Below are 14309 nucleotides of genomic sequence, written 5' to 3'. Positions count from 1 at the left end.
ATAGAAATCATGGACTTTATTTATTTGTTTCTTCGTGCGACGGCTTGAAAATATCGCATTTGTTGAAGCTAAGTTTAGATCTTAGACTAGCAATTTTTCGTATCAATATATTGTGCACATACTTCCAGGTGTAATTATACTAGTAGTAAGTAATATTTTAATAATTATATTTATATGCGACTCACAGCAAACTTTAAAATTTTCAGCAGTAATTATACACTCGGCAAAAATCGCTTTTGGAAGTCTGTGAAATTCGGTTCGAGTCCTAAACCAATACCTACGCTGGAAGTCCGACTATCGCTACGTTAATACAAAAAATATCGTTGTAATTTTTTTGTTATTAAAAGTTAAAAAACAAGTTACTTAAGCAGGTGTAGGTAAACGTGTAATTCATTTTTACTGCTCAAAAAAACTTTCAAGTAAAACTAAACTTAACTACAACCATTGACGAACGTCCATATAAACTATTTGTTGAAAATCTGAACTAAAATGGCAACCAAAACGTCACTGTTATAACCTATTTATTCACTTGAATAACAAATAATTTTACTAATTTGACTAATAAGTATTTTTTATTCAAATCCAGGTTTACACTTAGACTCGAGTTCTTATATCCTGAGCGCCACTCCGTACACACTACATGTACCTAACCGTTTGAATGGATTGTAGTTCAATTCACATGAACACAGTGAATGTTTGGAACGCCAAATTTAGTACGTAGTACATATATATATACTTATTTATCGTCTATACCAATTTTCAGCTCTATGCTAATTTTGCCTAACTCACAGGTTTTTTTTTGTCTATTTTGACTGGACTATTGTACCGCCTTATTACAAAAAGTTAGCTTCGTACCGGGTTTAAACCAAGACTAAAAAGTCTAGATTTGTTACGGTATTAAAGTTAGTTCTCGGACTAAAATTTATCCTTATTACAAATCCAAGACCAAACGAGGATGATCTGGTACCGAAGACAGTCCCCGGTTTAATTAGGATCCACAGATTATAAACCAAAAAATTACAGTGATCAATTGATTCATTCACTTGGCGTTTGAAACACCGTTAAGTTATAGTACCTTGGACGATCTTCAATTGTATGCACGAGTGTTAGTGGTGAAACAGCGAATTAACGCATCAGTAAGTGGTAGTGGATAAGTTTGCGGTACCGGAATAACCGACTTTCTGCGGCACACATTTGTTGAATCTTTGTTGGGTATCCCTCCTCGGTAGCTGAAAGTTCAGCTGAACATATTGTCCAGCCTCCGTGCTGGTACACGCATATAATAGCGGAATAATCGCGTAGCGTATATAGGTAAGTACATCAATCAAAACCCGAAATTTCTTTCGTGATTTTTTTAAAACTTAGTATCGTAGACATAAATTAATAATGTAGTTAGGAACGTGATTCGTATGTATACCTACGTCCTTGAAAAACTGCGTCTCAAGGTCAACACACAGAAAACCTGCGTTATGAATGTTACCGCTTGCTAGCAACCTTTCAAATCATGTTTAGTACCTTTAGCAATAATATACCCATTATGATGTAGTATCGGGTATGTTAACTCATTTAGGGCCTGTTTCACAAGTTTCAAGTACATTTTATTTGAAAGTATTAAGTAATTTTATTACTTAGCATTTATTTGGGAGTATAGACCTTTTGTATTTTATCGGTTTATACATTTTTCGACGAATAACATTTATCAGTAGATCTACTTCGAAAAACGAACACCGAAACGTCGTTCCGAAATGAAGAAACGACGAAGTTCGGATTTAACCGTACTACCAAATTACTTCGGATCCGTCATCGTTCCTTTCGGAACCATAAACAATCGTTCGAATGAAAGTATTGTGTCGGATTAGAGATGTATATCTTCAAAAACCGTAAATTTTTATCTATTATGATATTCTTGTGAAAAAAACATATAAATTAGGTGTCTAATTAGGTTTTCTGTAATATAACTATTATTTCATGGCTCTAAATATTTATTAGTTACAAAATAACAAATATTTTTGCTAATTTTGCAATCTACGGTCTTATTGCATTGTGTTTTAATCTGTGGAATATTAGGATTTTTGACAATTGATGGACATTGACAAGTTGACTGGCGAAAATCACAACAAATTGGAATTGAAATTTACAAGTAAAATTTATTTATTGTATTGGTAAGTTTATTAATAAAATGTTATTAATTCGCTTTAAACAAATATCTTTTCAATTGCAAAGGCAGTTATTGTGAAACAAAAAGCAAATTCATTGGTTTGATCTATGAAAGAAATCATTAGTTTTTCCCATCGATATATACAATGGTTTTGCCGGTAAAATTTATTGAATCCTTGTGTGAATTTTATTATTATTTTCATCCCAGTACGATTAAGAACCTATTTATTTATGTATTTTGTGTTATCTTTACAATAAACAATTAACATTTTTCTTATTATTCCACCTAACAGTTTCAAGGAGAGTACAACGACGTGTGCCCCAGCGACATAGGCGGACCTCTAATCGGGTTCTTCGCATTGACTAAACTGAAAAAAAAGAAGTGCTGGAGGGGATTCTGGAACGAATATAAAAATGATTGTAATAATGTTTTATTTTCCGTTAACATATATTTGGTAAATAGTTAATCTTCCATGCGTGATGCAGTGTTGCTTATGGCAGCCCTAGCGAGTTGCTAGTCGTTTAATTATTTGATTCTGAAACAAGAAAATATATTATGTTTAAAGTCTAATAAATTTAAAGTCATAGGTACTTTGTACAAAGGATGGCATAAAATTCATAAGTTTTCTAATGGTTATATGGGTGCAGTCAATGCACCTACATACATATGCCTGGAATTCCATATTTATGAAAAAATTTGAAATTATTAATGGCTTGATTAACCTAAGTAAATAAAGTGTTTAAATTTATTTTAAATTAAAGGCCAATGCTATGTGGATGATATTTAGGTACTTTCTAAGAATGATCAATATCTATTAACTCTGTTCTTTTATAAGAGTCCTTTCTTGTCGGTTTTGTGGAAATTTTATAAATTTAGTCAATATATGAGGCTGACTCAGACACTTGCCTGAGGCACTCAGAGACTGTTTGCTGGGCCATGGACCCATCTATACTTAGTTCCACAGCTCCCTAACAACTCCTGGCATAAAGATGTAGCGCAGTCAAAATATAAAATTAGACAAATATTATATACAGTACAATGCATCAAAAAACAAAAACAAGATCATTTAGACGTTAAGAATACTACAATACTAATACCAGCTAGGTTCTTGAGAAAGGTAGAAAGTAATATTTCTTCTATAGCTTACCTTAGTGGTAGTATCAATTCCCCGTATACGTTCTTTGCAGGAATTAGTGGAACTATATCCTCGCAGATGGTTTCAAAAAGGGATGGCAAAGTCCTATAAGTTCTTACAAATTCCATGTTACTAAGGTTTTACGCAGTTAGTGACGCTTCCAACATCGCTCAGCACTTTCCTCTCGCAACAATTCTTCAAACAGGAGTTATTGAGCAATTTTAAAACCTCTGAAGTACCAAACGAAAGGCTTAGAGCTTTCGTAAAATTGACGCTAAGATCCGAACGAAGAAACGATGTATTATATGTCAAATGTGTTTTCATAGTGCGGTCGACGAAAGCAAAAATGTCATAAGTGTCAACATCCGATTACGGATCCTCAGAACAAGAACAAGCATAGAAGTAACACTATGACATTTCAGTGTACTCTGTCTTAGACAGCAAGAAATTTAATTGTGTTGCGATCCCTTCTGATATCTTATCGATATCGATAGATACTTTGTCTATCGGCTATGGTAAATTCACAGACCTGCTAAAATAAACACTTTTCGGTCAGTCAATTACAAACCGTTGCAAATTGCTATTTTAGATAAAGGCCAAAAAAAGATATCAATATCCTGATTTGGTATTCAAGTACCAAAAGAAGTCTGGATATATAAAAGCACTCGTTAAGAAGCTGTTAAATTACAATAAACTATAGAACTACCGGCTCTCTCCGAGCTAAATTTTGTCTAATTTTCATTTGCTATTTACAGCAGTTTGATGCCTTCCGAAACGTCATTCAAACAAAAATGGTCAAGCATTTAGATTATTAAATTAAGAAAATGTTAGAAATTTCGGAAGGATTGGAAACCGCTGTAAGTAACAAACAAGAAATCGGCCGGAATTTCGTTTAGGTGAAAGCCAGTACGCCTTCTGTTCTTTTCTGACTTTCTTAGGGATTAAAAGATACCCAAGAGGTGTGATTTGACATACCCTACTTAAATGGGACAGTAAAATTAAAACACAGCGATATCATTCATGTCACATATGTTTGATAACTTATTTCAATTTTAATAAAACTTTGTCGAAATGCTTAGAGCAAACACGGTGTTGTTTTTTCCAATGCCAATTGGGACGAGCTATGGCAACGATATATTTTTGCCTCATAGCATCATCTGTGGGGAATCTGCAATGAAACACACTATGAAAATCAGATACTTTCCTTAACCCCCAGCCTTCGCGCACGGTTTCCAAGTGGCTTTTACCACTACACCATCGTATATTGAAAGTAAAAGGCAATTTATGCAAAATAGTAAACTACAATATACTAACATCTATGTTATCGACAGAATATGCAGCACAACACTATTGAACACGACTACGTAAATTGGTAAAAATGAAAAATACTTAATAATTACTGTATCGAATGGCCAACAGCAGATTATAATATGACTACAGCATAATAAAGATTAATTAATAATACTTTTGCACTTATGTACAGGGTTTAAGCAAATATATTAGGTTTTTTGTTTACTCACCGATGGAAGCTGATGATTTCAGTTTCATTTTCTTTACGAGAAGAATGAGATTTACACCCCACAATAACGCAGGCCATTGCTTGTTCGTAGGGCTATATTATACTTAAACAGCACTGTGTATTTATTAAAATTAACAACAAAATATTACAAAACATGTAGCCACTTTTGAAAAGCACGCGCTGAAGTATAACGTAACTAAATTGTGTGGGCGCGTTTGTGACATTGTTTTGAGGTTGGCAAGTTGGAACTTTTGACATTTTATTTGCTTTTAATTCGGCATCATAAAGAGGACCAAAGGTAACCATTTGATAATTTTAAAGTGTACGCAAGCCGACTTTAGCAACATAATATTTGTCTTGTTCTTTTCAACGGTTTTGGCCTATTTGAAAAAAAAGGATAAGTATATGAGGGTAATTTAGATTCCTTCTATGCTTGTTCTTGTTCTGAGTACGGATCCGTCGTCGAATCCGTCATCGGATCGGTATCACTTCGTAGTAAGCATGTACGATCCGTCATCCGAAACTACGGATTTCGTTTTTCGAAGTAGACTCTCAGAACAAGAACAAGCATAGAAGGAATCTAAATTCCCTCATATACTTATCCTATTTTTTCAAATAGGCCAAAACCGTTGAAAAGAACGAGACAAATATTATGTTGCTAAGGTCGGCTTGCGTACACTTTTAAAATAATCAAATGGTTACCTTTGGTCCTCTTTATGATGCCGAATTAAAAGCAAATAAAATGTCAAATGTTCCAACTTGCCAATCTCAAAACAATGTCACAAACGCGCTCACACAATTTAGTTACGTTATACTTCAGCGCGTACTTTTCTAAAGTGGCTACATGTTGTGTAAAATTATTGTTGTTAATTTTATCATCATCATTTTTGCCTCATAGCATCATCTATGCTATGAGGCAAAAATGGATCGTGGCAATAGCTCGTCCCAATTGGCATTGGAAAAAACAGCACCGTGTTTGCTTTAAGCATTGCGACAAAGTTTTATTAACATTGAAATAAGTTATCAAACATATGTGACATGAATGATACCGCTGTGTTTTAATTTTACTGTCCTATTTTAGTAGCTTCTGTCAAATCCCACCTCTTGGGTATCTTTTAATGCCCAAGAAAGTCAGAAAAGAACAGAAGGCGTACTGGCTTTCTCCTAGATGAAATTCCGGCCGATTTCTTGTTTGTTACTTACAGCGGTTTCCATTCCTTCCGAAATTTCTAACAGTTTCTTAATTTAATAATCTAAATGCTAAACCATTTTTGTGTTTAGTAAATGACGTTTCGGAAGGCATGGAAATTGCTGTAAATAGCAAATGAAAATTGGACAAAATTTAGCTCGAAGAACGCCGGTAGTTCTATAGTTTATTGTAATTTAACAGCTTTTTACCGAGTGCTTTTATATACCCAGACTTTTTTTGGTACTTGAATACCAAATCAGGGTTTTGATATCTTTTTTTAGCCTTTAACTAAAATAGCAATTTGCAACGGTTTGTAGTTGACTGACCGAAAAGTGTTTATTTTAGCAGGTCTGTGAATTTACCATAGCCGATAGACAAAGCATCTATCGATATCGATAAGATGTCAGAAGGGATCGCAACACAATTAAATTTCTTGCTGTCTAAGACACAGTACACTCAAATGTCATAGTGTTACTTCTATGCTTGTCATTGTTCTGAGACCAAATGTCATAGTGTTACTTCTATGCTTGTCATTGTTCTCAGGTAGTAACAAAATGTACGATCCGTCATCCGAAACTATGGATTTCGTTTTTCGAAGTAGACTCTCAGAATTTGTGAAAGAGGTTCTTATAGACCCATACTTGTCTATGATATAACACTATTTATTAAGAATTCGAATTTTACACGCGCGCAATGTTTATGCTGTTTAATATTAATTCTAAACACGCTCTCGGAGCGCTATTAACATTATCATACAAAACATATAAGCCGGTGCATTAAAGAAACGAATAATGGGGACTTGTACTTAAGTTGACAGATAATACAGTTAGCATATAAAATTTCAGGTCCAAGATTTTTTTTAAATTAATAATATTTAATTAGCATTCAATCATAAATATTATTATTGATGAATATTACTTTTTACTATTTTTTTAATACTGCCTATAAGACGGTCCTTCACCGGGATCATCAAAGTGTAGGGGTTCTCTACTTATATTTCTTAATTTTCAACTTAACAAAACTCAACAACAATAACAAACAAGTAACAATGGATGAATAAGAGAAAATTATAACAACGAATTCATAACAAAAAGACACTGAGTGCGTCAAGACGGCATAAAAGCAAATCAAGACTGATTATTTTTCTGATTACGCTACGCGCGTGCGTGAGTATGGACGGCACTAGTGTACAAGCGAGAGAACATGATAAGTGCCACCATTTTAGATTCGTTTCTTTAATGAACCGTTATACTATAATGCATAACTATACTATAATGCGACAAAGATAACGGGTTAGAGATAATGTTCATATTAGGGGTCGCAAACCGAAAATACGAGAATACCGGACCAAATTAAGAACTTCAAAATATCGGTATTGATTTTACAAAAACTGGGATTTTCGGTATTTTATAAAAATAAAATTCAGTTCAAAATGTGTGTATAATAATTAATTTCTCGAGTTTTAAATCGCAAAAAAATTATTTGCTTGCTATTTCATTCATTCGTATAGGCGTATATTCTATAAAGAGCGAGCAAAATACATGACTTATGCCTATATTGCTACTTTTGTTTTGTTCTAAGCATAGTGGTGTTAACTGTTAATTGTTATTTTTATTACAACTTATTAGAAATATTTTTTGTTCTTTAAAGTCTATCCTCATTATTTATAGACGTTATTTATCTAAGGATGGAGCATTGCTGTGATAACAAGTCAGTTTCTCAGTGCTGACGGCATGGCAGCCTTCGCAGTGCGTAGATGGAGGGCCGTTGTGATTGGCTAATATTGTAATACAACTTGAATCTAGTTGGCTGTCAGATTAACAAAGCTGAAGAAACAGTAAGCTCTCAGGTAAACAAAGCTGAGAAACATAAAAGGGGGAATAGATGTAAAATACAACCTGTTTAAAAGCCTTGAGCTGCCTACAATAATGGCCTGGTATTTCATGGTAATTTCGCGGCGTTTACCGAAAGGCCGAAATTGTCCTTATTTACCCTATCTACAGCTGCGGACACACAATCGACTTGCTCCTGAAAATAAATTTGCAAGTCATCAGCATACAGATGGTACGCACATTGAAGATTTTGTGTTAAGAGGTTTATTAAGATAGAGAACAATAATGGGGAGAGTATGCCGCCTTGAGGGACGCCACAGTCTATATCACGCCAGCTAGACGAAGAATCGTCTAGGCGCACCAACTGTTGACGTCCCTGAATATATGACGAGGACCAATTCAGTGCCGTGGGCGATATCATAAGGTGGGAGAGGTTTGCAAGAAGAATGTCGTGACTGACTGTATTGAAGGCGTTGGAGAAATCAACCAAAGCCAAAACAGTGACTGAAATCCTCCATGTCCGCCTTAGCGCTCTATCGCCAGTCACTTCGAGGAGTACAGTAATAGTGCTATGGCCCTGGCCATGGCACTACAGTCAGGCAGGCCTGAAGCCAGACTGGAGTGGGCACAGTAGGTTGTTTCGGTGCACATGCTCTGCCAGTTGCTTGTGAGCACAGGCCTCGAGCACTTTCGAGAGAAAAGGAAGAATGGATATGAGACGGAAATGCTTAGCAAGTGATGGGTTAGGGATTTTAGGAAGAGAGATAGCAATAGTTCTCCGCCACAAGGACGGAAAGATACCAGTGCTGAGGGAGGCGTTAATGATATGGGACATGATTGGTAGAAGTTATTCCAGGATAGGGATTATCATGCGACGACTGATGTTGTCACAGCCAGTGGCATTGGATTTAATGGAAAGGATGACTTTTCTAATTTCACCTAACGGCACAGAAGAAAAATGAAAAGTATTAATGTTAGGCCTGGATAGACCTGCTAAGAAATCCATGGTACGACGCCTAGTTTGGTGATCAATCATGGTAATAGATGTGAAATGTTTATTAATGTCATCCAAACCAATAGTCGCACCGTGGAGATCTATGTTTTTAACTTTGCCAATACCCAGAGTTCCGAGGAATCTCCTGATATTGGCTGGCGAGGAAGAAGAAATATTACTCAGAATGTGTCTGCGTTTAACATTACGTACCATCTGGTTACACCGATTCCTTGCATCCTTAGAAAGGCACCAGTTCTCCTCCGAACGATCCCTTCTATACTGGCGAAAAGCCCGATCCCTTCGTCTCATCGCCATCTTAACCCCATGTGTAATCCATGGTGGAGGACGTTTGAATTTAATTTTCTTTAAAGGGGCATGGGTATCAAAGAGTGAAGTGACAGCGCGGTTAAAAATTGCGACTTTATCGTCAACAGAGGTGGCTACCAATAGGTGATCCCAGTTAAAGTTAGCAACGTCTCCTTTCAGCTTATCCGCATCAATGCGACCAAAACTATGCAAGTGCAATATCTTAGAGGGGAACTTGGGAGGTTTTAGGGCGTAAGACATGTAGATGAGATCATGGTGAGAGAAGCCAGGAGCGGGAAATTGACCGGGGGAGAAAACAGGGGAAGGAGCAGAGGTGAAGATAATGTCAAGCCAAGTGTCGTGACCATTCATATTATGGTGGATGGCTGGCAGTGGTAGGACATGCAGTTTAGCAGAATCAAGAACAGTAACGAGTTTACGAGATCGGGAAAAGTGGCTGGCAAGGAGATCACTATTTAAATCACCCATGATGATGATGAGCATATTCTGATCTTATCGATTCCAGTACTGTTTCCAGACTGGAGAAGTAATCAAGAAATGGGGGACAGTAAATAACACCTAGTAAGGTTTTCACTCTCTAAATCCAAATCTCAAGAAACAAATTTCACATAAGCAGAATAAGAAGCAGGGGAAAATATTACAGTTTTATATTTCAGGTCGCTACGTAAATATATAGCGACTCCGCCCCCTCTCCTGTCAACTCAATCATTTCTAATCAAAATGAAACCAGAGAAGGGGTAAAGGGTAGAAGGAAGGTGAAGGTTGAGCCAGCTCTCAGAAATCAAAACGGCATGAACGTTGGCTTACGAAAATAATCTTTTTTCATTCAGCCTTTAACTAACCACTAAGCTGTGATTAAAATTTTACATTTAATTACTAACTTGAATGTATATTTTACATTTTTGTAATATTTCTTCAAATACCGGGAATACCGGAATTTATTTTAGGTCAATACCGAAAATACCGTTTTGAAATATGGTTCGGTATTGCGACCCCTAGTTCATATCAATGAATTATGTGATTGTACACTGTAGCTTGTAGCTGTCGTTTTTTTGGTCAATAGGCATGTATTATTTTCTCTTGTTAGTAGGTATTTTAAATAGGCCCCCGTTGTCGTTATATAATAAGGAAGTATTCCTTTTTTTTCCATAGTACTTAATTCGTGTAATTTTTTTCAGTACTTTCATTTACCAGGCGTAATTTTTTAAAGGTGCTCGCTAGTTACTAACAAGGAACAGTATTTTCGGAAAGAAAAGTCTTTACTACTATTATAAATTTTAGTCATAGATTAAGAATAATGGATTACATAAGCGGGTGGTGCAAAAGTCAACGCAGGTTGGATGGCTACACGGTTATTATAACCGGCAGTAACGGAGGAATCGGCAAAGCAACTGCTTCTGATTTATATTCAAGAGGTATGTTTTAGTGCCGCAGGAAAAATATCTGAAATAGGGTGAAACGTTTTAAAACTTTATAGCAGAAGGTCCTTATAAATGGGTCACCGTAAATTGAAAGTATGTTGTTTTTGGGTCACATGACAGTGTTACGGCGAAAAGAATACGGAGCAGAACTGCAGGTTGGGAGAGAAAAAGAAGAGAAAGAAGGAGTTTCCGGCTTCTCCGGAAGGGGAGGAAGTGCCACTTTAGGCTATATATCAGGGAGGATGTTAAGTGATAACTATCCATGTAGGAGTTAAAGTGCATTGTGGAAGTGAATTATTGGGCAGTGGTTTGGGCTTCATGGATACTCCAAAAAATGCTACATAATTAAATAATACCTATTTAATAAAAATGTTTAGGTACTTTTATTTAAATTGTTTTGGGATATGTTTAAATTTCAACAGGTGCTCGAGTCATTATGGCATGCCGAAATATAGAGAAGGCGGAAAAGGCGAAAAAAGAAATTATAAAAGAAAACGTGTGTAAAGCTCAAATGGGCTCACTGGCAATAGAATATTTAGATCTGTGCAGTCTAAAATCAATTCGGTCATGTGCAAATCGCATTTTAGAGAAAGAGCCTAATATAAATATACTAATAAATAACGCTGGTGTGATGATGTGTCCTGAAAGTAAGACAGAAGATGGATTTGAAAAACAGTTTGGTTCAAATCACTTAGGCCATGCATATCTTACGTTGCTATTGCTACCAAGGCTTATAAAAAGTGCTCCTTCTAGAATAATTTTTGTCTCGTCTTTGTTACATTGCAGTAAGTATTTTCATCAAGAAATTAGAAAAAAAAAAACGTTTTTTTTTGCCAAATGTAAGTATACTTAATATTATAAATTTGCAGTATACACAGAAAACTTCGATGACATAAATTATGAAGGCTCATCTTATAGTTCATTATTCGCTTATGCCTGTAGTAAAACAGCAAATATTGTGTTTGCCAAAGCACTCGCTATGAAATTAAAGGTAAGAAAGATTTTACAATAATATTCACCTATGGATGCGCTTTTAAAAACTTTACTATTTTCTAATCACCGTTCCAACCATAAGCCAAAAATGAGTTCAAGCGTTGAACTTAAAAAATACCACAAACCCATTTTATCTAGAGTAGTAGCCTTATTACAAAACGAAGTCTAACTATAGTACCGCGTTTAGTATCAGGCTTAAACTATGGACTAAAAAATGTTATTACCGAGTTTATCGCTAGTCCGAGAATTATTTATGGTACTAAAGTTAAACCACCCTGACCCCTAGTTTAACTCCAGAACGAACCTCAAAATATCAATATTCAAAGTTGATAATTATGTTTTAAGATAACCCAATATTACCTAAAATAGAAAAAAATGGAGTAGTCACTAAAATAGAAAGTTCTGTGAAAGTCTCTCACCCCGTACTCATGCTTCAGTTGTTTGGAAAAATATTAAAGGTTTCCGTACAGCTTCATCCGTTAATTGCGATATTTCTTCTTACGATTCTTCTTCGTGGATTGGCTCATTTGTTGATAATTTGGCTCCCCCTTTTGTTAACAAGGTTTTTCAAGTATCATAATGCCAATAGGTGGGTTACTTACACCATTGTTTGCCTTCCTTTGGGTCATGTTTTTCCCCCATTTTCCTGCCTAAAATTTGGATTAGAGATCATTCGTTGTGTGAATATGTGTTCGAGGATGGTACTATTGACCATATCTTTTTTAATTGCCCTAAGTTATCTGTTTCCTTTTACGATTTAATCCCTTCTTATATTCCACGCCCAACAAACTAACTGCTTGCTTTCTCGTGTTCATTCCCCATTTATTGAAATTTTATCAAAATTCATCCTTATTAATAATATTAAACTATAGTATTCTCCCTCTCAGTAGTAGAGGAGGCCCGTGCTCAGCAGTGGGCAATTTATTAATTTCCTTCCCTCATGTTTTTTCTTTTTTATTCTTTTACTCACTCTCTTTGTAATATTCCTATTCGTTCAATTTTTGTTCATGTTGTTCTTCGTCTGTGAAGTATGTTGTTCTTCGGTGTTGTTACTTGTTTTTACTTTAACGTCATATGATAGGGAATGTAATCCCGAGATCTCGGCCATATTTTACGAGACTGAGTCTCGTACATTTTTTTACGAGATCTCGCGACATTGCGAGATTGAGCGGATCAACATATTGTCAGCTGTTAGATGAAATACCGGTGGTAGGTCTCTCATATGTGAGATTTCGCCTGGGTAGGTACCACCGCAATGTCTATTTCCGCCGCCAAGCAGCATTGTGTAGTCACTGTTGTGTTCCGGTTAGAAGAATCAGGCGAACGGCAAGCTCGTCTCGTTATTCAAAGCAATAAAAAAAATCCTTGATATGCTGTCTTTGGAGAAGCTATGTTCAAAAATAACTTTTTTAATTTAAAACACAGCATGAGAAAAGTTTCATCTGACTAAGACATCTGACTTCTGTCATCGTTTTCTTTATGACAAGAAGTTTATAGTGTATCCATCTTACTTGACGTTGGCAAAATAGTCCCGAAGGACAGAGCCAGCTAGAAAAAAATAAGTACATATTTAAAGAATTCTGCATAAGAATTGAGAAGGCAGGCTTGCGCAGACTTCCTCCATTCGACCATCACGTGCATGAACAAATATTTAAATTCTCTCAGTAGTAGAGATGCCTCGTCCTCAGCTGAGACTACGACAATATATTTTATCTGTTATTTTAATGTGTGGCTTTTTTTCTTTCAGGAACATAACATACACAACGTAACTACGTATAGTTTGCATCCTGGCGTTGTTAAAACAAATATTAACCAGTACTTTGACAAAACAGCATTTTTCCTCTTCAATTCCATATTCAATAGTATTTTTACAACTTGTTTCTGGAAGACTCCTAGATGCGGCGCTCAGACGTCTATCTACTGCGCTGTCGACGAGGATTGTGCCGGGGAAAGCGGATTGTATTATAGGTAGGTAAAGTTTAACTTGCAGAATCGTCTTGATACTTTGCCACGCTAACGTGACTACTTTGAGTTTGGAAATTATTAATACAGTTTCATGAAATTATTTAAGGGCCATCAAGGAACGACTTTGTGTCCCGAGTTTCGATTCTGTGATAAAATACCTATGGGACACTTCAAATTCAATCGTATTACATTTCATAATATTAAATGCAAGTCACTTTGTCATTGATAAGTATTGTATCTTGCTAGAAAAAGTTGCACAAATAACTGTTATCTACATCATCAGTCAATTATTCATTGAGACATTGTTGAGCAGGTCATTATAAAATGTTAAAGTCACTCAAACTTCTTACAATTGTTGCCTGCACATTGCTAATTACTGTACTTAATATGTAAAGTAGGTTAATAATAATAAATTTATTATTACAGTGATTGTGCCAAGGCTATGGAGTCCGCTTATTGCAGAGATGAAAAAAGGATTTCAAAGCTATGGGAAATTACCATTAAGATGTTAAAATTAGAAAGTTTCTACTCTGACGGTAATATACCTGTCAGTGATTTGGATTTGTACTAAAATAAATAATTGAGACAAATTTATGCGATATTGTGTAGATGGGTGGATCAGTTATTCTTTGTCAAAAAATTATCCTCAACAATATAAAATCGAAAAAAAATATTAATAAAAGCTTTTATTTATGCTAAGAAATCAGATCTTTTATTGTTCTTTTGCACGATGTAATTTATATATTTTTTTAAGGGATATAAATTATCGTGTCCCA

The 14309-nt window shown here is 35.5% G+C and overlaps 1 protein-coding gene across 15 annotated transcripts; it reads left to right on the top strand.

Moving 5' to 3' along the window:
- LOC115447000 (retinol dehydrogenase 12) lies at positions 1–14236 on the top strand. 15 transcript variants are annotated; one of them, XM_030173881.2, is made up of 7 exons: positions 1–145; positions 587–713; positions 10365–10569; positions 10998–11360; positions 11445–11566; positions 13316–13536; positions 13960–14236. In XM_030173881.2, the coding sequence occupies exons 3-7, from the start codon at positions 10452–10454 to the stop codon at positions 14102–14104; spliced, it is 969 nt and encodes a 322-aa protein (XP_030029741.1). In that variant the 5' UTR covers positions 1–145; positions 587–713; positions 10365–10451; the 3' UTR covers positions 14105–14236. The 15 variants fall into 15 exon arrangements, with proteins under 15 accessions (XP_030029741.1, XP_030029738.1, XP_030029735.1 ...); XM_030173875.2 differs by having other exon boundaries at positions 2–145; positions 10333–10569; XM_037444193.1 differs by lacking the exons at positions 1–145; positions 587–713 and adding exons at positions 2091–2162; positions 2451–2577 and having other exon boundaries at positions 10333–10569.
- The last annotated feature ends 73 nt before the right edge of the window (positions 14237–14309 follow it).

This window comes from Manduca sexta, chromosome 28 (assembly GCF_014839805.1).
Source record: "Manduca sexta isolate Smith_Timp_Sample1 chromosome 28, JHU_Msex_v1.0, whole genome shotgun sequence".
Lineage (NCBI taxonomy): Eukaryota > Metazoa > Arthropoda > Insecta > Lepidoptera > Sphingidae > Manduca > Manduca sexta.
Note: the sequence above shows the minus strand (reverse complement) of the source record. Positions and strands in the feature narration are given on the sequence as shown.

What these genes read in the sequence shown, in the direction of transcription:
- LOC115447000 (XM_030173878.2), top strand. Translation starts at nt 10,452, where the DNA reads ATGGATTACATAAGCGGGTGGTGCAAAAGTCAACGCAGGTTGGATGGC. An exon ending in TTCTGATTTATATTCAAGAG is followed by an intron (nt 10,570 to 10,997) that starts GTATGTTTTAGT and finishes AAATTTCAACAG; the next exon opens with GTGCTCGAGTCATTATGGCA. An exon ending in GAAAGCGGATTGTATTATAG is followed by an intron (nt 13,537 to 13,959) that starts GTAGGTAAAGTT and finishes TTATTATTACAG; the next exon opens with TGATTGTGCCAAGGCTATGG.